At 57.1% G+C, this 23,376-nt stretch overlaps 1 protein-coding gene and 1 non-coding gene across 4 annotated transcripts in view; both read right to left on the bottom strand.

The window, feature by feature from the left end:
• NTM (neurotrimin) overlaps positions 1–23,376 on the bottom strand; it is an 826,130-nt gene that overhangs the window by 87,995 nt on the left and 714,759 nt on the right. For all 3 annotated transcript variants that reach the window (XM_074356875.1, XM_074356873.1, XM_074356874.1), the window contains one exon: positions 21,907–22,032. In XM_074356875.1, the coding sequence (XP_074212976.1) occupies positions 21,907–22,032 (126 nt within the window). The remainder of the gene's footprint in view (positions 1–21,906; positions 22,033–23,376) is intronic.
• LOC123617672 (U6 spliceosomal RNA) lies at positions 10,078–10,184 on the bottom strand. The gene has a single exon (XR_006725843.1). It is a non-coding gene; the product is annotated as a U6 spliceosomal RNA (small nuclear RNA).

Here is a 23,376-nt window from a genome sequence, read left to right as displayed (position 1 = left end):
GACTCCCTTTGTTGTGATACTCGTTCTGTTGCTGGGCTCTGAAGCTGCACAGGTGTATCTCAGAGTCCCCCTGAGAGGTTTTGCCCATGCAGCTGGCGCGGACTGGGCTCAGCCAGGAGACCTGGCGGAGATGCTGCATGAAGTGTTCCATTCGACGGTGGTCGGGGCTGAGGTGGTCCTCTCCATGGTTTGCTCAGTGACCCCAACAGCTGAGCCGCGGGACCTGGCGTCTGTAGCATCTGTCCACGTGGTCTCTGCACATGGCAACCTCCAGGTAGCTGTGTTTCTCTTGTGGTGGCAAAGGCTCCCCAGCCAGTGCCCCACAGGAAAGCACAAGGCTTTGCAACCCGGCCTTGGATCTCAGCAGCCTGGCTCCCACATCCTCCCATTCATTAGCAGGGAGTCAGGGAAGTCAACCTACAGTCCAGGGAAGGACCTGGATTCCATCTCAGGGGAGAGGCCCGAAGAACCCACGGGCACATCTGAGCACCAGCACGGAACCCTGGGCCACCCACCTCGGTCTCTGCCTTCCCGCCCCAGTGCCAGGGTTTCTCTTTCTCTGATTTCCATTCAAAATTCTGGCATTGCTCTGCCCACCCCCAAGCTGATACATGGATATGTATGGATAAGTCTCTCCTGATCGTATCAGCACCATGACTAGAGAGCCCTGCTTCTGTTAATGGATGCTCCTTCATGCCTGGAGGGGACATAGAAGAGGCATACAGTCCTATTTTTAGAGAGATATATCTTATCCCTCGTTTATAAACAAAGGGACAGGCTGAAAAGGGTTAATCAGGGGTCCTGAGATCCAGACTCAGGTCTGTTAATTCCACGTCTATGTTCCTTCTGTGTACGATTCGCTTCTGCAGATAACATACAAGCTAGTGAGAGAGAACCAGAGCAGGTGTTACTGGGGACTTTGTACGAGTCACCGTACCTCTCTGAGCTTCAGTCGTCTTATCTGTAAAATGGGGATTCAAAGGTGCCCACCTCACTGGGCTGTGACGAAGATTAAATGTGATCACAGATGAAGAGCACCGTGCCCAGGGTTAGAAAAGAATCAATGCTTAAGAGAAGTTACTGAGTGATGCTTTGAATCATTTCAGTGAGATCAAAATCATTCTTCAAGCACGGCTTTTACTTTGTAGACAGCCTTTTGGATCAAAGTATCATAAATCAGATGAGTAATAACATTGTCTAAATGGTTACAGATGAGTAATAATTACTGTATTTTATATGTAATGTGATGGCTACGTACAAATCTGCTATCAAACAACTGCATACATATACACGCATGTACAACTGTACATTTATATATATCTCTATAAAACCATCAAATGTTCTGACTGAAGTACTTAAATATTTTTAGTCAAAACATTTGACGGCTTACGTTTTAAGTGAGCACACCCGTGAGAGGTGTTTCAGAATGGCCCGGAGCAACGGCAGGACGGCTGATGAGGGAAGGTGCCACTGAGTTCCGGGCTTTGTCAGCCAGCACCAGATTGTTCAAGGGGGCTGCCTGTGCAAAGGTGAACACTAATTAGTTGTGAGCTTTCCCAGGGGACTCGCTTTTAAAAGCCCTAATGATGAGATCATAAGCAGGTCCATAGAGTATTTTGAGGAACTGGCGTGGAAAACCCATCCAACACGCGGCTCTGTCAGCTGTTCACCCGATGACTCTCCTGGTGGGGGCATCTCTGAGCCCCACGTATCTTGGCATAAATTACCTCAAGGAACTGTTAAAAAGCCCAGGGGACTGTCACAGGGCACAGTCTTCAGGGGTACACAGGGAGAGGAAAAGAAAGGAAAATGGAGAAAAGAGGACGGATTTCACTTTGATAGCTTTCCCTCCCGTTTCAGTGCGACGCACAGTGCTGGATTCTAGGCATCCGCTCATTCTAAAGCCTCTCCGCTTGTCAACTCAGCTTAATCACGACACAAGAGGAGGAGGTCTGGTGATCAGAGATGCGCGGGAAGGAAGGCCACACGCACACACGGGCACAGAACAGTTACAGCTTGCTGGGTGTCGGGCTGCACTCCCCGCTTCCCGGCCACGCAGCACAGGACCCCAGCGTGTCCCATCTCCCTGCAGGGTCTAAAGGGGGTTCTCATGGCATTTCGGGAAGATGGAAGCAGGGAAGACACCTCTGCATCAGGAAGCCCATGTGGCCTGACTTTAGGATCCGGGCTTTGCTCCAGAATTTATCCCCCTGACGACGAGGGAATGCCGTGGCTCTGACCTCTGCTACAGCGGGGTCTCAGGAGCCGAGGGAGGGCTCTGCGAATCACAGAGGAAGGGAGAGGAAGCAAGCCCGCTCTGTCCCGGGAGGGAACTGCCTGCAACGTGGCAGGCTTGCTGCTCTTCCGGGAAAGGCCTGGCCTTCTTATCTCTTCCAAGCACATCTACCAGCATTTAAAGTTGAAAATCTACTTCTAAAGGTTAAGTTTATGACAGTAAAATTTCTGCAAATACATATTAAACATTTTGAAAAGGAGGAAAGTTGTGAAGATTGTAAGTAACACCTGTACCTCCAGCAGGTAGCAAGAACCACGCATTCATTTTTTGACACAAAAATTGCGATGCGCTTTTGAAAGTAAGTGACAGGATTTCAAAGTCTCAACGGCAGAGGAATCTCCTTGTCAGAATGACCCTTTCCTCCCACTGGTCAGATTATCATTATTATAATAATGTGCAAAGTATTTTTGAAGCTATGAAGTCATAGTGATGAGATTCTGAAAGACTGTTCGCTTAGAAGACGCCTGAGAATTTCAAAAGGAACATGATAAATTGGGTCGAGTCCAGGACGCCTAAGGCCTGTCACCTCTGCTGCACAAGTAAATGCAGGGCTGCAGACATTCCAGCCAGATACAGGGCCGGCGGGGTGGGGGTGGGGGCGCCAGGGACGGTCAGGCCCAGGTGTGAGACCGGGCAGGTTAGGGCGTCTGCACGCACCGGGGGGGGGGGTCAGGAGGTGCCGCTTTCTCGCGCACCTGCTCGTCACAGGAGATGGTGCCCGCAGGACCGCCACTAGTGAAGGCAGGGCAGGTGCTGCCACCAAGTGCCACATGGAAAAGAGAAACGGCGACAGCATCTGAACACCTTCCCCACGGGAAGGGGACTCAGAACCGACCGCAAAGCAGTGACGCTGTCCTAAGCTCACAGGATCAAAAGCTCAGGGCGAGGGCTGGATCTTTGTGACCCCCCCACCCCCAGACAAAGGCAACTCCGAAGAAGGCAAAGTGGGGGAGTGCAGAGCAGTGTACACGTCAGGGCCGGGCCGGGCCGGGCCAGGGAAACGGGCGCCCTGTGCCGGCAGAGGTCAAACCAAGGTGAGACAGTCGGGGGAGCCAGTGAGGGGCCCCGGGGAGGGCGCGGGGCCCCGCGTGGACGGACCACTCCAGGAGGGACGGCGGGAGTGTGGATGAGAGCGCCCCTAACTGCAAGTTCACAGAGCGGTGGGAAGGAGGGAAGGCAGGAGGGTGGACAGAACACGAGGTTTAACAGCAGCGATCAGAGCCGTCAACACTCGGTCTTTGTGCGTCGCAGGCACGGGCAAACTTCTCTTCTAAAGGACCAGTGACGCCCATTTCAGGCTCTGCAGGAAGTACAGTCTTGTTGAAACTACACTCTGACACTACAGGGAGGAAGCAGTCAGAAGCAGAGGGGGTGGCTCTGTTTTATGTTCTCATGAAACATTTTTGTTTCAAATAATTTGCCCACGTCATGAAATACTGTTCTTCTTTAATTTCGAATTCAGCCATTAAAACATGTAAAGTTCTCTCTGAGCTCACAGGCTGCTCAAAGGCAGGTCAGATGCTGCCCAGGTGCCGGGGTCTGGGGAGCCCTGGCTCTGCTGCCACTTAACAGGACGAGGGGACCCGGCACTGACTTTGAGCTCCTGAGTCCTTTGCAAGTCAAAGATCCCGGCCGGATTCTAAAACCAGCGCCCACTGGAATCTTCCTTCTGCCCTGCCACTCCCCGTCTGACTTCTGCAATTTCTGTTCTGCACAGTTATGTCCCGCTGTTCTGCTCTTTTTAAACAAGTTCCAGATTCAACTCTCCTCGCTCACTTGGGCTTCATTCTAGGCAGCGTTTGTGAAATGCTTTGGAGAACTTTCAAGGTAATGATGCTGCATGAATCCAGGTAAGACTTCCAAAGATAATGGGAACCCATGAGAACTGATGTTATGACAATGGTCACAAACAGTGGTTACGTCATTTGCTTTTTGAGTCTGTGTTGCAGAAACGTAAAAAAAAAAATCTGTGTCTCAGATGGCACTGTACCCGGTCCACACCCCCCTCCTCGCCCTCCTGGTTTCCTTTCCTGGCCTTGCCCTGGAGAATGTGCTTGATCGACGCGGAACTTTCAATAAAGGATGGGGCACACGATGTTTCTGTGCTGACAAAGCACCTGGGAAATAGGACTGCTCATCTCCATGCTCGGATCCTCGTTTACGGGTGAGGAAGCAGAGGTTCAGGGGAGTGGACTGGTTACGAGGGTCACCCACTTCGTAACAGGCAGAGCAAAGAGCAAATCAAGTGTCCCCACAAAAGGGCTCTTCCCGTCCCTGTACCCCTGACCCCAGCTCTCATCATGGGTGGCCCCATGGGCTGTCAGGTGGGCATCTGGGTGTTGAAGGACTTCCAGTCCCAAGTGCAGACCAGAGGCCACCAAGCTTCACTGCACAGACACATGCCCGACCGAAGAGCCCGGGCGTCTGCTGTTTGACAAGGCGCTGCAGCCCGGGCCTCTTTTCAGTGAAGGCCGGGTTATAGGTTGCCAACTTCCCAACACACTCTTCACTCTCCTTCCTCCTTTTCCTTCCCCGCGATGTTCCCCAGCGCGATGGACGGCATCAGATGGTAAAATCACTTGCACCCCCCTGAGCACTTGGCAAGGGGCTCCTTCCTTCATTCTCGCAGCGGGAACTTTATAGTCAACAGGCGCCGTAATAGCGCTGAGGGGCTGGGGTCCCAGCACTCTCCAGCTGGAGAACTCTCCCGGGCGAGACGTGGGTGGGGTGACAACTCAACGTGACGTTTCCAATTCCCCTTTGTATGTAACTTGCGTCTCAACAGAGACACCGCTGTGACCCTGCGGGCTGTCTCCCACTTTGTCTTCACATCCCTCTGCAGCCGTGGCATCCGGGGGGCAGACGGGCCAGCCTTCTCCCAGGGGCCGCCCTACCAGCCCGCCAGGCAGAGGGGGGCATTTTCATCTTAACAGGCACGAGGAAACATCCTCAGAGCTGACGGCCAAGCACCACACACGGAAGCCGCAAAGCAGTATCAAGTCCTGTGGGCGGCACGGACCCTGCGTCCAAGCTCCCCTTCCTGGAAGGGGGCCCGGAGGGGGCTCTCTGTCAGGCCTCCTGGACGGGACCCCCAGCTTACAGGGACACACGCTCAGGGCGGCTGGGACGTTGCTTACACAGAAATGGCCAGAACAGAACGCAACACTGAATGGATACCTGCCAGGAAAACGTCTTTTTAGAGTAGAAATAAGAATTTTCTCTTTGTGTTTTTGTCTGTTACCACCTAGGACAGAGCATTGCTTTGGGTTAGATTTCAGTCACTTTCTGCTGTTTTAACTAAACTTACGTTTCTATCCAAATCAGATGCTGCTCACTGTGAATTTGTCTTTTTGCAGGTGGAAGAGAAGATGGTAAGGAGACCCTGGTCAGCCGCTCACTCCCTCTATTCAGGGACACTCGTTAGTGGCCTCCAGTGTCCACTGGGCACCTGATAAGGGGCTGGAGGTTGGAGTCAAAGGGAAACCGAGGCTCTAGGAAAGGCTGACAAAGGGAAATGGTGGCTGTTCTACCAAGAGGTCATTTAAAGGTAGCACAGGGCAAACTGTATTAGATGAGATGGGGGTTTGGGCAGGCGTGGGACTGGGCACATGTCTCACCTGCCACGTGTGAGCTATGACGCCTGACACATGTGTTCTGAGTAGCCTGCTAACCTTTAAAGCTAACGTGAGACTCTGCTGCCGAGGGCAGGGTCGTGATGCACCTTACTGACGTCTCCACCTCCTGATGCCACCGCTCCTACGGCAAACATCTGAAGAACGTTTATTCTGCGCCAGGCCCAGGGCGTACATTTGCTGTGTCATCTTGCGCCATCCTTGAAGAAGCCCAGGATGCACATCCTATCGTGAGACCCACTTCACAGGTGAGATGCCTGAGGCTCAGAGGGTGGGCCGTGTGGCCAAGGGGACACTGCTTAGAAAGTGGTGTAATCAGAACTCGAGTCTTGAAAGGTCACCATGTCCTGCCTCCGATCGAGCGCAGGCCCAGCTCCTGGGACCCGGTCCAAGCCCATGGGAGACGGCGTGCCGATTTCTCCAGGCGGATCCCCAAGAGGAGGGCCGGGTCCCAGCTCTGCCTCCTACCAGCTACATCCCCCTCAGCGGGTGCTGAGCATCTCCGTGCCACAGTTTCCTCATCTGCCCAACACGGGTAGTAATAGTATCTAAGCTCGCAGGGCTGTTCCGAAGTCACGTGAGCTGACGTGGGGGGTGCGGCCTAGAGCAGTAAGAACACTGCAGACTTTGCTGCCTTCACTAACTTCATTGCCATCCCCTCCCAGCCCCTTACACCTGAATGACGCCCGGCAACTCACAGGCCCGAGTGTCTTCTGCTTTGAAAGCCGTGCTTTCGTAGAGGCTCCTCTCTAAGGAACTTATCCGTGTCTCATTGTCATTTCCTGAACGCTGGCGCAGACACAGGGCCATCTGAACCCTTTCTGGGGGAGCCTTCTACTGGGACTGTCCCACCTGCCTTAAAGCCCCTTCTCAAAGCCGCACGGGGTCAGCGCCGGCCCCTGGGTTGGCGGGAAGGCCGCCCGCTCCTGCCTGCCCTGTGGCGGGGGCGGGCGGGCACTGGGGTTGTGCAGGCATCAGGCCCGGATCCGGGGGGCAGAAGAGGGCAGACGTCTGCCTGGATGTTGGGCCGTGACCTGCCATTTATTCCTCTGCTTCACCTTGGGCGGTGTGGCCTCTCTCCTCCCCAGAGCCAGCTCCTGGGCCGCGACATGTGACAGGAGGGGCAGCAGGACACAGCAAACCCTGGACTCGGAATCAGCAGGTTGTCGTGCATTCGGGACTAGACTGACACAGAGTTTAGCAGCCAAGTCTCCTTGGGAAACCACAGACTCCAGACTTGAGTCACCAGCAATGTTAACCTCACAGGGTTGTTACAGAATCAAATTAAAATATGAGAAGATTTTAAAAATTAAAATTGGTGTAAATGAGTGGAATTATAATGAAAAAAAAAAGATGATCTAAGTTGGCACCTCCGTTGGTAGCTGAGCTGATTTACCTTGAATTTTGCTGCCAGTACTAAAACGGGACAACGGTGAGTAGTGGGTTAATGGGTTCAGAGTGAGGCCTCTCCAGCCAAAGGCCTGGGTCGTCTTCACCGCCTCCCCTGCTAGTGTGTGTCTCTGAGCAAGGCACTTAGGTAAGCTCTCTTCCTTCACCTACAAGAGAACATGAGTAACCCCCACATCGGAAGGTTGTCAAGAGAATTAAAGAGTTCACGCAGGTAAGACATTTAGAAAAGTGCCCGGAACACAGCCTACAAGAAAGATGTTAGCCACTAGGCTGCTGCTGACCCTGAAGATGGCGGAGACGATGGTGAAGATGCTGACGATGGAGAGGAGGGGGAGGAGGGCACGGCAGTGGTGAGCAGGATGAGGGTGGCCCCTCTTTCAGTCTCCTCCTTTTCGTACGGACAGACTGCTACCTGCCCACCAGTTACCGCCCTTGCATTTTCAGGCGCAGAACCACTAGCTTCGAGCCTAAGAACTCAGGCTTGCCGAGAGACCCCAGCGTTCCTTACTGCCGTCCGCGTGAAGACAGTGAAGCGGGGTTCTCATCAAGAGGTCCTTATAACCATGACAACATGAGCAGCTCCACTCTTCTGAGGATGTCATTGCCATGACAACACCTGAGTGACCAAAATCAAGAGGCCAAGGAAAGCGCTGTGACAAAGAGAGAAAACATGTCAACACACGGAGAAGTGTGGGCATCCAGGAGCAGAGCAGGGGCCGGTCAGTGCGGACACTTAGCAGCAAAGCCACAGGAAGCAAAGTGATGAGGAGGAAAGCACGGTGGCCACACTCACTGAACCGCCCTGCACTCAGAGGGCCATGGGTCCCCCGCAGAGAAAGAGACGCAGAGGGAAAAGGGCCACGTCCCCGTCCCTCTGTCTTGCACACGTGCCCCACCCATCACGGATGTTTCCCCTCTCGGAGGAGAAGGGAGGCTCCTGGGCGACGGGGACAGGGAGGGCGGGGGGCTGGGACCCCGAGGAGAAGCACCGCGGGTGGGTGCTGGGGACCTGGCCGCCAGCCGGGCTGACACGGAGGAGGAGGAGGTGCTGCCTGTCACACGGCAGGGGCTCTCTCCAGGGGCGAGCACCTCCCAGCTCTAATGCTCTCCCAGACTAAACGCCGAGACTGCCTGCTCCCTGCCCCCCGCAGGACCGGGGTCAGCAGCGCTGGGGCAGCGGGGAGCCTGCGGGAGGTCCGGGGTGCCCGTCTGTCTAGAGCTGAAGCGTTTTCCCCAGACAGAGCCCCCCCCCCCCCAGCACTAGACCTGGGCAGTGCTGGTCCGCATCTCCGGGTGTGGTGGGCCTTCTCCCTCCATTCCCCGACTGAGCTTCCTCTGGGTGTGGACGGGGCCCCTCTGGGACAATCACTGAGGCCAGAGGGGTGGCTGCCCATGGCTCACTCGGTCCTGCTCTGGTTTCAGAGAAAAGACGTATCTGGCAGCCTTGCTCCGGCCGAGTGCCTGGTCACAGAGGGTCGAATACTGAGGACTTTGAGCCCGTCTCCCTGGTCCCTGGGGAGGGGTGGGGGGGAGCAGAAACCGTCCTACGCCTCCCTGCCCCTTCTCACGGCTGCTTCACACCCCGGGAAGTAAGTGCTTCCGTGATCAGCCCCCAGTGGAGCCCTCCCTGGACCTCCCAGCAGACAGTGTCCCCTCCAGGCCATGTCCCTCAGGGTCAGAGACGGTCTGTTGCTTTAACAACATGGTGATTTTCCCTCCAACTGCCCAGAGCACTCAAAAGCCACATAAAGACATTCTGGGGTGACATGGCTGAAGGTCAAATTTTAGAGGCTCCTCCACAAGTAGAAACAAGTCTTTTAATTCCTTCTTTTATTTCATCTGAGGAAGAAGGACCCCTGGGAATTCTAAGACGCGTAATTACACCGCAGTAACGGGGGGGAGCGGCCGAGGGAAGCCGAGCTGCAGACTGCACTTTGGGAAGAAGCTCCTTTGTCCTCACGCTGTCCACGAGCCCCAGCCCCAGTTCTGCTAATCCTCGTAGAAAAACTGCTCAAAAACAGGGTATCACCCCATCCCTTTCTTCAACCCAGTCTCTCCCTTTCCAGTTAACATCTTACCTACCGTCCTTCACCAGGTCCCTCCCTCCGACGTCTCAGGTGAGCGCATTTTGCCAGTTCTCAGCCCTCGCCTCCTGGACTTGAAAGGGCACCTGTGACGTTAGTCACTTGCTCCGTCTACGACGCGCTCTCTGCACTTGGCTTTCAGATTCCCTTCACAGCCCTCCAGCCACCTCCTCACAATCTGGACCGACCTCCTTTCCGTCACACCTCAGTGCTGGAATGCCCCGAGGCCCAGCCACGGAGCTCTCTTGTTCACTCGGTAGGTGGTGATGACCAGACTCAGGGCCCCAAGTGCCTTCTGGAGGCTGGCGACCCCTCGACTGAGTTCCCGAGCTTCTGTGCCCTTGCGTAGCCAGCCACCTACTCAGCTTCTCCACCTGCAGGCACCAAGTGCCTCGAGCCCAAGCCCCCCCCCTTCCTTCTACCAGCCTGCCCACTCCCCTTGGAGTTCTTGAGGGCAAGAGCTGATATAGGTAGCCGCCAGCAGGCACAGGCCACGGATCTTAGAATCACCCTTGATTCCTAACTCTTTCTCACAACCCCCATCTAACAAGTCAGCAAGCCTTGTCGGCTTTCAGAATACATTCTAGATTAAAGATAGCCTCACTGCCTTCATCCCCACCAGCACAGGCCATGCCTTCATCAGTTTTTATTCTTTTTTAATATGGAATGCTTCACGAGTGTGCATGTCCCCCTTGCACAGGGGCCATGCTAACCGTCTCTGTCTCGCTCTGGTTTTAGTGTGTGTGCTGCCGAAGCGAGCATGCCTTCATCACTTCTTGATGGACGAAGGCGACAGTAACCTCACTGCTATCCCAGCAGCCGCCCTCAGCCCTGCCCCCTTACCCTTGTCTTTTCTCTTCCAACAGTAGAACTGACCCTTTATCAACATCGACTGAATCTGTTCACTCTCTGGCTTAAGACATGCCGGTGTTTTTACGGGAACAAATGCTGGAGTCTTAACCTTGGTTTTCAAGGCACAGCACGATCTGACTCTTGGCTCTCTTCCCAACACCCCAGGTGACGTCTTTCTGCATCAGCACTTCTGCTGTTCCTCACGGACCCCAGAGGGGTCCCCAGCTCACGGCCTTGGAACCTGCAGGCCCCTCTGCCCGGATCACCCTCCCATTCACTGCCTCCCTTCACTCTGCTCTGGGTCTCTGCCTGGCTCTCAACATCCGACCAGAGCAGCACCAAGCTGGCTCCTGGTCCCATCTCGGTTCTGTTTGTCTCCACAGCTCTCTCTCCTTGACATCAGCTCATGCAGTCATCCGCTGAGTGTCAGCCACGCCCGGCACCGCAGCCTCCGGGGCAGAGGCTCTGAATGCTGCATTCCCCGCACTCTGAAGCATCTCAAAGTGCCCCTCCTTCAGCTGTCACAGGGAAGCTTCCTAATAAATCCATGCAGATCTGCTCTGCTGAAGATGGCACCCCCCAGCAGACCCTCGATCGCCTCTCTGCCTCTCTCCCTGCTGAACTTTTTCCCCGTGATCACCATATCACACATCATCAGGTTCACGTATCCGCGTCTCTCCCACGAGAACAGAAGCTCCGTGAGGCCAGGGGCTGTGTCTCCTTTGTCCCCTCAGGTACCTCCCGGCCTAGGACAGCTGCACCGCAGAAGGTCCTCAGTGGCGATTATTGAGTAAATAATTGAATCGATGCACGAACAATCAAAATTGTTTTGCCAAGGAGTCTTCCTGGGGACAAAAATCCATGTCACCTTCTCTGCTCCAATCCTTCTCAGGAATGGTGTGTGACAGCAGAAATAAATCAGAGAGGGAGAAAGCCACTCGTCTTTCCCTGTCATGCAGATGACTGACTGGCCAGATACCCTCTCCGCAGCGACCCCGGCGAGCCCTTCCGTAAAGGGCAAGGCGGCCATGCAAGGCGTTAGAGAAGGGACACCAGGCCTCCGGGCTGCCCGGCAGTTACGCAGGAGGGGTCCGGAATCCATTACAAGGACGATTAAGCCCAAAGTCATTCCCTTTAACTCTCGCTCCATGGAGAAAAGAGGGGTTTGCTTGGGGCTGGGGGAGGGGTACCGTAGCAGAATCAGCCTCTGCTGGAGAGACGCAAGGGTGAGACGACCCTCCTAGGGCAGGAAAGGCTACAGGCCCCCGCCCCCAATACGCAGGTGACAAACGGGCGGACGGTGCAGCAGCAGTGAGGGGCAGCAGCCCGGCCAGGGGGGAGGCCGGCGCCTGGGTCCTCGCGCGGATTTGGTATCCTGCTCCCCGCTCCCCGCCTGTCCTGGCTCAGCAGGAGCACTCCCTCCCTCCCCCGGGAAGACGGAGTGTCCCCAGGAGCACAAGGACACGGAGCAAAACCGGATGGAGGCAGATAATGAAAAACATAGCCTGGAATCCAGCGATTTCTTTTCACATCAAAGCTGTTAAAGTGTAAAACAGCCTAATAATAACAATCCAAGCAGAGGACATGCCATCGTGTGAGCGAATGATAGTGCTTAACCTGAGGAAGGAGCGGACGGAGCCAGGGAGCAGCCGTCCCCCTGCCTTGCACCGCGGTCCAGGTGGGGGAGAGCCCGCAGCTCAGAGTGAGCGAGACGCCTCACCGGACCACGGACAGGGGAGCGCCCGGGGTGGGGCGCGTCCTCCGCTCGGAGGTGTTCCTGCAGAGACCCACTGACGGAGCCGGAGGTTCCCGGGAGGGCGCGACGCCCAGGCCAAGCCCAGTGCCCAGCCCGGGGCCCAGTGTCTGGACAGGGGCGTGGGGGACACTGAGAAAACCTGGCCGCCCAAGGACCATGGCCCTGGGCTGGCAGGAGGTCTGACAGCAGAGAGCAGACGTGCCCTGAGACTGAGAAGCAGCAACGGGCCCGAGGCAAGCAAGCGTGCGGGTCTCGGGGTCAAACAGGCTGGGATGTGACCTTCACCTTGGCCGTTCCCAGTCTGTGGGTGAATGATCCTCTCGGCTCTCCACTTCTTCATCTCTGCAAGGACAACGATGCCTACTCGCGGGGCATTTGTGGGAATGAAGAGGTAGAAGGTACGTAATGCCCAGCTCCCGGCCCACAGTGACCACCGCACGGCACTGGCTCTCAGACCTGAGTGTGCATCACGGTCGCCTGGGGGCTTTGTTAAAACGCAGGTTTCTGGGTCCCACCCGAGGTCGGGGCTGTGAACCCCGTGATGCTGTCCCACCCTCATAGGATCAAAGGCTCAGGGCGAGGGCTGGATCTTTGTGACCACCCCCCCCCCCCGCAGACAAAGGCGACTCCGAAGAAGGCAAAGTGGGGGAGTGCAGAGCAGTGTACACCTCAGGGCCGGGCCAGGGAAACGGGCGCCCTGTGCCGGCAGAGGTCAAACCAAGGTGGGACAGTCGGGGGAGCCGGTGAGGGGCCCCGGAGAGGGCGCGGGGCCCCGCGTGGACGGACCACTCCAGGAGGGACGGCTGGAGCGTGGATGAGAGCTCCCCTAACTGCAAGTTCACAGAGCGGTGGGAAGGAGGGAAGGCAGGAGGGTGGACAGAACACGAGGTTTAACAGCAGCGATCAGAGCCGTCAACACTCGGTCTTCCTGCACTGCAGGAACGGGCAAACTTCTCTTCTAAAGGGCCAGGTGATGCCCAGGGACCACCTTTTGAGAACCACACTTGGCAGCCTGGCGGTTAAGCACGTGCGCTCTGGAGACACTGCCGGGGGTGCGGTTTCAGCTCTGCGACCCGGAGCGGTGAGGCCCTGGGCCCTCGGCGGTGACTCTCCAAGCCTCAGCCCTCATCGTGGTGAGATGCTCGTCGCAGGGCCTGTCTCACACCCCTGTCAAGAACGCACACGACGAGGGTCCCCATTTAGAGGCGTGCTCAGCTCATTTTTAAACATCCACGGACTCGTGGTTATTGTTACTCTCTCGGAAGACAGGGACTGCCACCGAGACTCCAGGGAAACAGCAGTCATCATAGGGCAAGATGAGACTGAGGATGTAAAAGCAGGTGCAAAGTCAGAGCTCCACGGCGAAGCCCCTGCTGCAGGGACGTTCCGATGGGAGACTTCTTCCAGGTTCCCCGGGCAGCTCCTGGTGGGTCCTGGCCGTGGAGTTCCTGAAGCCTCCACCTGGTCGGCAGGGGTTCCCTGGCCAGAAGGTTCCTGGGGCTGTTGTGCGTGGGACCCCAAATGAGCTGCCTGTCATGCTGTTCCTCAGAGACGGGGTCCCCCGGCCTGGAGGGGCTGCCGTTTTAAGCAGCCTTTGTGACAACCGAGCCTGGGCTGGTGAGCATCTGCGGGGAAGACAACGCGATCTCCTGGCTTTATATTTCCTTTTCCATTCCATCCAAACCTCTCTGCATGGTAACGGTCATCAAGTACCCCCACAAATAGCCTCAGCTCAGGAGAACGTGGGGGAGGTGTTGCGAGCAGGGCCTGGATTCAGCCGACGTCTGATTCTACCACATTTTTCAAGGGCTTTAAAATAATTGGGTAAAACCACAAACAGCGCCTGCGGTCTGCACTCCTGCCCCTGCTTTCTCGACTGAGGCCGGATTTCATATGTTCTCAGTTGAAGCACGTTGAACTCATTAATTTCCCCACTAGTCTTTTTATGATTTTTCTCTCCTTTGAAGTAGGAGGTTGCATGGCTCTAATACTGCTTAAACCGGATCATAAATATTAAACTTACAAAAAGGCTTATTGACATTGGCAAATTTTGCCCTCAATGTATCCATCTAGCTGTAATTTTCCAGTTACAGAGAATTACGGAGTTAAAGAGTGATCTGTAAGTGTCTCCCTCCACTCTCCTCTCTGCCTCCTTGGTCTGGGTTTAAACCACTGGCTTCACAAGTTGCTGGATCACTCTGCCCCGCATCTGAGGTTGGACCACCGGTTTATCGCTTTCTCTGGACCGGCTGGGCCGAGTGCCGTGTGCCCCCCCCCCCCCCCGCTGCTCTGGACGGGAGATCTGCCACTTTCCACTACGACGCAATTATTTCTCCCTCCCCCCATCGATGACACTGCAATACCCCGTGCGCCAGCAATTACCTGTCCCTCCTGGGTCAGCTGCCTGGGGGTGCTCTGGGAATTTTAATCGAGCACCTATGTTAATTAGAAAGTCGTGGGGGTCAGGGAGGTGCTTTGAATGTCGGTCTCTTCTGGCCACTGACTGAGGTGCGGCTTTGGTAAGGATTCAGCCTTTTCAGAGAAAAGACTTTTTATTTCTTCCCTTTGGTTTTTGCCTCCTGGACGGGGAGTGAGGAGCCAGGGGCCGGCCCAGGTGACGGGAGCTTCCGGGGCTGGGCCCCGGCTGTGCGACGCTCGGGCCGGGACCTCGGCCCTGTAGCCTGACCGATCCCGTCACGCGCGCCGCGGAGGCTTCGTTACCTCCGTTTTGCAGATGAAGAGTCCGAGGCTCGGTCCGGGGGCCGTCTGGGGAGGCCGTGGTGGGGGAAGCCTCTTCTCACAGATTCCTTTGGTGGATTTGGGAAACACATGATGTCGCGGGGGTTGAGCGCCTGTATCTTACCCATGACTCGCCAAACCTGATTTTGTTTTAAATTATGCACCAGAAAGAGTCCATTTTAAAAAGGGAAGAAAAATGCCGCCTCTACACCACTGGACGCTTCTTCCTTCACGATCCCCCACGAGGCCCGCCACTGGTGTGCGGCCCGCAAAGCCGCCGCGTGGGGCCTGGCGCTGCTCTCCTGACCCCGCGGACACGGGAGGGCCTCACAGCCGGCAGCGGCTGCGAGCATCGCCCCCGGGCAAAGCACCGCGGGCCCTGGGAGGAAGGGCGGGCCACTCAGCCTGACGGCGGGGGGGTTGGCAACAGCTCCCGGACCGGCGGCATTTGAGCCTGGTCGTAAATGCTCTCTCCAGGAGAAGGACTCTATCTGGATCTAAGAGCAGAAGCGAGTGCAAAGAGGAGACACCGACTGGGTGGTGACCACGCTGGAGTGACCGCGTGGGTTGGGGAGCGGGAGGCCGGGCGTGCAGGCCCAGATCACGGAATGTCCAGGTGCCACGCCAAGGAGCAAGAATGGCGTCAAGAAAGAAGCACGTGTTCGGAGAGGCTGACCCTTGACCCAGCGTGCTTTGGGCACTGAGTAGCGGAAGGGACTCAAATCCGCCAGCCCGGCCTTCAGACCCATCATTTTCAGGCAGGTCGCCTCCACCCAAGGGAGGGAGTCACTGTAGGTTGTCAGAGCCTCACAGAAGGGCCAGACATTCCAGAAGGCTCAGAGCAGCCCAGTCTTGAGCCCAAAGCAGAAGCCTGACATGCTGGAAAATTCTCACCCATCCTCAGGAAGCAGATGAGAAGGCTGGACACACCAGTCATTTCTCACGGCCAGCTGGGGGACAGAACGCCACAGGGAAAGACCCTTCTCTGAACTGCCTCTCCCAGACTCTGAGTCTCCAGCTCAAGACGGGCAGCTCAGTGGGTCCCCTGGCCAGGGAGCCCGCCCTGACAAGGCACAAAGCCCTCAGCTCCCAGGGCCTTCTGTCCCCCGCAGGGCCCTGTGTCCTGGGAACTCAGGCCAATTCCTGGTGTCACCGCACAGCGGCCATGACTGGGGCGGTAATTTAGTCACTGAGTCCCCTTGGCCCGTTGCGGAGAGGATTTATAGCCTGTGCCACTAATTACAGGGCAACCACGAAAATGAGATTCCAGGAGTGGTCCAGTGTTGGCATAGAGACAGATCTTTTACAAATGCCTTTTCCTTTCCTGCTTTTTAAATTTCCTTTGGTCCCCTCGCGCTGGTGGTTAGCAGCGGTGGGCGAGGCGCGGGCTTCAGTCCCACTTAGCCGTCCTCCCCTCCCCTCCCCAGCTGCGCGCTGCCGGAGACGCTCTTCTCGGCTGCCACCCCGATGATCTCTGTGCCACACGGGGCCCCTGATGCCAGTGCTGACAGGCTGCTTATTAGTGCCCGGGTGTCGCCACAGCCGGTGGCATGCCAGAGCTCCACTCCTGACACCTCTGCCAGAGCTGTCACCGGAGTCCTGGCGCCTGCCAGCTCTGGGTGAACGCAAGCCGTGTTACCTCCAGTGCCAATTAGTGCTTCAGTGCGCCCTGGCCGGGGTGGCCGGCCTGTCAGGGCTGACAGACGGGAAGTGGGCGGGCGTGCGGCCAGGGCAGGGCCGCAGGGGAGGGCAGGGCTCGGGACACTGGCCGGGACAGGAGCGCCCTTCCTAGGGTCACTCTGTCCTCGCCCCTGGTGCCTCTGAGAACTGTGAGACCCGCAAGCCGGGACGACCCACTGCCCAATGGGCCCTTCGAGGACAGTGGGAGTGCTGAGCTGGCAGGAGAGGACCCTGAGGACGGCCACTCTGTCCCCCAGGTGAGGGTGGGGATGGCCTGCAGAGGGCCCTGTCCGGCTGAGGAGAGGGAAGGTGTCCGTGGAGCCCTGCGCACAGAGAGTCTTGCTCTGATCCCGCCCCCGGGGTCTTCGTGTGGCCCTGGGAAGAAACAGACCATGTCCACACCACCTCGATTCACACACGGAGGGCGGAGGGGAGAGGTTTTAAAATATTTCTCTTTTTTGTACTGATTTCTTTCGTTGCATTTTTAGTGTTTTTTGTTTGTTTTTAACCCATGAGGAGTGGCGCATTTTCACAGGCTGCTGAATTCACTCTCTGGCATCACCCAGGATTGGCTTACAACACCTCTGGGAGCCACTGAGGGTTGAGGCACAGGGAGGGATGGGGAGGCTGAGTTGGCAAAGGGACTAGGGACCCCGGGAGGACTGGGTGAATCACCCGTCAGAGAAACACTGATGTCCTGAGAGTGACCGCAGCGAGCAGCGCTGAGGGCGGAGGGAGCCCGCCCAGGACCCACCTTCGGAGATTCTCGTGGGCCTCCCCAACCCCTGCAAAAGAGACCTTGCCAAGCAGTCACTCCTTCAAGGAGAAGTCGAGCCCTGCAGCAGCCTCCCCATGAGGGGACCTGGGGACAGGCTGGCGGACCTGCCACAGCCACAGGAAACACCCTGCAGACTCAGCAGCAGTCTCCGGCAGGACACACAGCAGGTCTGGAGCTCAGCGCCCACGTCGGGGAGACGCCCCCCAGGGCCGGGATGGAGGCCTTGAACCCAGACCAGCCATGCCCTTCGGGGTGTTGCAAACACAGTCGTTGTCAGCTGAATCCACAAATGCTTCTTAGACGCTTTCCAGGGGCTGGGCGTTGTGCTAGGAGGCGGCGAAGCCAAGACAAGTGACATGCAGGCCTTGGTCTCAAGGACTCAAGAATCGGAAGTGAGGACACCTCTGGGGACAGACCACTGGTCCTTACTGAGCCCCAACCAATGGCCAGGTCGGAGGTGCCCTCTCAGCAGACTTGGTGAGATCATTATATTCATTGCTTTATTTGATGGGAGAAAGGCTGACGCAGGTGCACCGAAGCGGGCGTCCCCATTAGGGCACTCGGGCCCCCTGACCCCCATGCAGTGAGGGGAGCACGCATCAGTGATCAGACTCGTGCCTTCACCCAGGCCTCATGATGGGAAACACAGGCCTCGCAGCCTTCTCTCTGAAGCTCTGACAGCCCACAGAAGCTGGAGACATAAAAATGGCTCGGAGAATGCTTTCCTCTGACATGTGAGGTCTTTAGCCTCTTTATGGATACACTGAAAGGGATGGTGTATCTGTTGACGTAGAAGACGCAGAGGAACAGAGGACGGCTTGGAGGAGGCGGGGAGACCTGAGGGTCAGGGCTGCGTGTTCCGGCCAGACACGGTGGACACAGCTGAGGGAGCTTGTCTAATGGACGCTGTGGGCCCAAGGCTGGGCTCCGGCACCCGAGCAGCAGGCTCACACATGGGATTTGGGGAGGGGCCATGAGAACAGCCGTGCAGCCCCAGGTGGGATTCCTGAGTAGGAAAGTGAGACAGGCTTTTCCTCCTGAGAAGACCAAGGTCCAGGCAGGTGCCCACGACACCTGTACCCTTCGCAGCAGGTGTGCACAGCGAGGGCCGGTGTCTCTACAAAGCTCGTGCACCTGCCCTTTGAACGCCTGGGAGCTGGAAGTTCATGAGAGGATCTAAAGACACAAGACCAGTATGATAGGTGGAACGCTATTGCTCACGACCCACGGCGACGCTGAGGGGTCGCGTGGGAGTCTCACCTCCATCTCTGTCTGGAGGAGGACAAGGGACATTTTCCCCACCTGGCGTGAAATGCCAGGTGGACAACCTTCTGAGAAAGCACCCCCCCCCCCCGGCAGATCACTCCCAGCGCCTGTGCATCTGGATGCACCAGCCGCCACTCACACGCTGCTGGTAAACATTTCTGTATTTCTTCTCCACATAAAAGGTGGTCGAGGCTGGGACCTTTACTGAGCGGGATAAGCCAGGAAGAGGAAGACAGCAACCATAGGACCTCGTTTCCATGTGGAACATACGAAAAGCAAAAGAAATGCACAAACCAAACCAAACGCGCGGCTACAGAGGCCGGAGTAACTGGTACGGAGGGGAGGTGGGGTGGGGGGTGGTCAGTGAAGTGGTGATGGTGATGGTGATGGATGAAAACTGGATCAGTGGTGAGCTCGCTGTAGTGTTTACAGAAGCCAGAACACCATGCGTTACACGTGGACCTTCTATAATGTTATAGACCAATGTCACCTCCGTCATTTTTCTAAAAAGCAAAGAGGTTTGCATAAGCTTATAGCAAGGAGCACCACACGGACTGTGATAGAGGAAACTAGGGCTTCTCAGAAACGTGCAGAGCCAAGAGCTCGGTCTGGGGAGAACCCGCCACGAAGCCACCAAGGGGGCCCAGAGCGCTCAGGCTGGGTCACCCTCCATCAGGGCCCTACCACGTGTGCGGGTGACGGCGACCTTGACTGAAGCGGGGCCTGCCCACAGGACAGGGGAGAGAGACGCAGCCTCTCCTGGCCCTGGGAGCCTTTGCTCGCATGTATCTTTTTCTCCAAGGAAGCCAAGCCTGTCCCACCGTGTGGAAAATAAGCAGCCTTGTGGAACCGTTTAGTGGGGGGAAAGATGAAGGCCTGGCTGCGAAGGGTCCCCAGCCTCTGCCCGGGCTTGCCAGCAGCCCAGTGACAGCTCTGATCTCCAAATAATCAGTCACGGAGCGCGGCGCCCTGAGACGCCCCAAGGTGGTTAGTCGCTGCCTGGCTGTCTCGTCAGCCTGGACCCGGGGTGGCTAATCCGCACCAGGGATCTGGAAAAAGCTGCTCGTCTGAATTACTCTGATCTGCAGGTAGATTCTGATCATCCGCTCCTCTCCCCGTGATCCGTCTTCTGTTTCCATAGCAGCTAAACCCCCGGAAGAATGGACGCATCTGGCCCGGGCCCAGGGGAGGCTCCTGGGGAAGCGAGGCAGCCGGTCGGCCAGGCAGGGGGAAGGACTCGAAGGCACCACAGCATCAACCTCAGCGGGTTGAGCGGAGGGGGCGCCAAGGCCAGAGAGGGGACGGAAGTGACAGTGAGGGAGGGAGAGGAGAAAGGGAGGACAGCGTGGAGTGAAATGGAGTGACGGGGGAAGTGAGGGACAGGAGAGAGGGGAGCGAGGAGGCGAGGGGAAAGGAGGAGAAGGAAATGAAGAAGAGAGGAGAGAAGGGCCCAGAAAGGGCGGAGGAGGGAGGAGCCAAGACATCATACGGGAGACAGAGGGGCTCCGCGGGAGGGGGCGCAGCGCCTCTGGACACAGGGCCACAGTCCACGGTGATGATGAATGTCCTGCCGGCCCTGAGCGCACCCGCCACCCCGGCGTCCGGTGGCCCCGAGGACCAGGGGGGCTCGGCATTAAGCAGCGATGCACGGCACGCACCGCGGACGAGAGCGCCTGTCCATTTGGACGCCCCTCCTCCGGACGTGCCCTGGGCCCACGTTCCATCATGGATGGCCTCACGCCCAGCGGAGGCCTCCTCCTAGACTGTGGGCCAGCCCCCGTGCAAGGTCATTTCAAACCGAGAGAGTTACAGACATGTGAGCGGCTCTCGGATTCCTCTCCTCACGGCGGGGGTGTCGGGAGTGGTGGCAGGAGACAGCGCCCGGGACGCCAGCCCAGACACAGGAAACCTCGCACCTCCTCTGAGATCTGCTACCAGGGCAGACTGTCACTGCGACGGAGGCGGTTCGCTAAGGGGGCTCAGGCGTAGCTTTAAACTGACTGGTTTCCAAACGCCTGGGTCTAGTGGACACTGGGACGCTCCCCCGTGCCCAGGAACGGAGGTCGCCTGCCCCAGTGGCTGGAAGCCCCAAGCTGTAGCCCCTCGTGGGGACTGTCTCCTATGAAGAGACGCCTGGCCAAGGTCACAGTCCCTCTGGGGACAGCCCAGATTCCGTGACCGATGGCTGCGCTGGTCTAAGAGGCCACCCCCACAACCTCAATCAAGGACATTCCTGGAGGGTCACCCTGTGTCCAGACCTCAGCGCGGGGTCAGCAGAGATGTTCCAAGGACTGCATGGACCTGCCACCCTCCCTCCCCTTTCCCGGGGCCGACCCCAAGGGCACCTCCAACAAACGTCCTGCAGGGTCTGCATTAGTGGAACCCATCCTGCAACAGCACGCAAACGACCACCACTGCGGTTCCTTCAGCTTCTTTGACCCCGCACCACTCAGAGCGCACACGCCGTCAGGCACGCACAGAGACACTTACCTAAGTCTTGTTCACGTTGGCTGGACGGGAGCAGTGAAATTAAGGATCTTCAGTCATGCCTCTGCTCAAATGTCACCTCGCCAAAGGCCTTGCCTGACCACGCCTCTTGTCCCTCTGTCAGCGTGCCCTGCTCTGTCTTCTCATCCGTATCACCTCTTATTGTTTGTATTATTATTATTTTGGTTATTTGTCTCCGGAGAATGTGAGCTTGTGAGTGCAGGACCTTGTCTGCTTTGGTTTATTGCTAAGCCCCCAAGTGCTCAGCAGACGTTTGAGAACAACTGAAATAACACCATGGACCGTGCACACACGCTAGCTTACTAACAAAGGACATCCGGCCTTAAGTTCTAAAAGTTCAACCCATGAAGGCACGAGACAGCTCTTGGTCTGGTCTGCACAACACCTGGACATCCAGACAAAGTGAATTTCGCAGTTCAGGCACGCACGCAGTCCTGTGGGTCACCCAGGACCAACCAGAGCAGGACGACAACCAAACCACAGAGCGACGCGTGGACCGGCCACCGGACCTTTGGCAACAGTGAAGACGCGCACACTTGGAAAGTTTTCCTGAGGAGCACGGCCGCTCAGAGCTCTCACACATCACTGGGCGCTTGTGTTTTCTCTCTTAAAGCAGCCAGCCGAACGCCACCACCAAAGCCGGCTGTTCCGCCATCACGCGCGACCGGCGCATCTAACCGCCTGGAACATCTTACCACCGCGTCACCCAGAAACAACCGGGATGGGGTTCCCAGGGGCGGGAGGGCCCCCCAGGCGTGACTTCTGAACTCCTAGGGGCCACGAAGAGCCATGGAGTCTTGTCACCAGGCAACTTGGACCAAGTCACCAGCGCCATCACCTCCGTCCACGGCCAGCAGGCCTCCCGCTTGGTGTCACGACACCGCACAGCAAGCCGCCTCTCTTACCTTTGGGGGAGATGTGCCTCCAGGTGACCGTGGGCTCCGGTCTGCCCGTCGCTATGCAGGTGAGGCTGACGTTGTTGCCTTCGTTAATGGAGACGTCCGATGAAATCTCTACAATTTTGGGAGAGACTGTGGAGACAAGACCGAGGAAGGGAAATAAGAATCCTGCTGGAACATTTCTCTGTTGTCCTAAAACGGCAGTGAGCCGAGGAAGCGGGGGCTGAGGGACAGGGGCTGCAGAGATGGCGAGGAACCAGAGGGAAGACCTTCAACACGGAAGAGGCATCCTGAGCTGACCTGCGGTGCCTCCTGTCTAAACGCAGCCGCAGAGAGTCTGAAGGGACGGGTCCACCGCAGCCCTGCAGTAACTGCTCCCCGCCTCCTGCCCCTTCTGTCCCCACCGTCACCGCCCACGCCCACTCGTTCTCCATGCCGCCTTCACAGCCGACCTTACACGATGCGATTCTGACCAAGCGGCGTCTCCGCCTAGACACCTCCGGTCGCTCCCGGCTGCCGACCTGGTAACACCCAAGCTCCTTATCCTCGCAAGCCGGGCCGTTCAGAGGCAAGCGCCAGCCTCTGTCCCCACTGACGCCCCGGGATCCCACCTCCACTGGCCCCACTGTCGCCCCAGCACATCACTGGCCGTCCTGCCTTTGGGGTCTACGTGGTTCCTGATGTCCTTGCTGGGAAGCTCCCAGTCGTCCTTTTAGACCCGAATCAAACGCCGCTTTGTTGCAGCTTTCCCTCCCCCTCCCTGCCCACCTCACACTGACCACTGCCTCTCTTCTCTGTTCCCAGATCCATCACATGCCCCCGAGGGTCAAAACACACAGGTCTTTACTCTCTCTCTGTATCTTCAATCAAGCTCCCCCAGGACGGGAGGGGTTCATTCCAACTGGTAAACTTGGGGGCAGGATCCCTGGACTTTGTTTAGTCTTTTTGTTTTTGAGCTGGGGTTCCCTTCGGAAGCTGCACCACACTGGGCACCTCCCACTGCTGTTTCACCGGCAGCGTGCCCTGGGGATGCTGCGTCCCACGCCGCAGCCAGCGCTGCGCACCTGTCCCGTCCTGGGGCTCAGAACTGCAAGCTCACCGTTGCTGCACATCTCAGCCTAACTCCCCGGGATCATCTTTACCACCAGGAACGTGATGTTTGGTTCGCATATGACTGCTCGTTTACCTGGTCTGCCAACGGGTTTATAAGGTAAGGGGGTCATGCGTTGCCTGCTCCACCCCAACGCCAGTCCTTGGCATTTTCCCACCGTGCTGTGGTTACTCGCCCAGCATCTCTCCCCTGCTAGACCATGGGCTTTTCGACGGCTTCAGCCAGGTCTTACTTTTGTTTCTACCCCTAGTAAAAATTAAACAAATATTTGTAGAATGAGATGATAATGATTGTTCAAGGGAACCGCCTCCCCGACCAGCTACAGGTTTGTGACAACCTCAGAACAGAGCCATTAACACACACGT

This window comes from Camelus bactrianus, chromosome 33, assembly GCF_048773025.1.
Source record: "Camelus bactrianus isolate YW-2024 breed Bactrian camel chromosome 33, ASM4877302v1, whole genome shotgun sequence".
In the NCBI taxonomy this organism is placed as follows: Eukaryota; Metazoa; Chordata; class Mammalia; order Artiodactyla; family Camelidae; genus Camelus; species Camelus bactrianus.
This window is presented reverse-complemented; position numbering and strand designations above follow the sequence as displayed.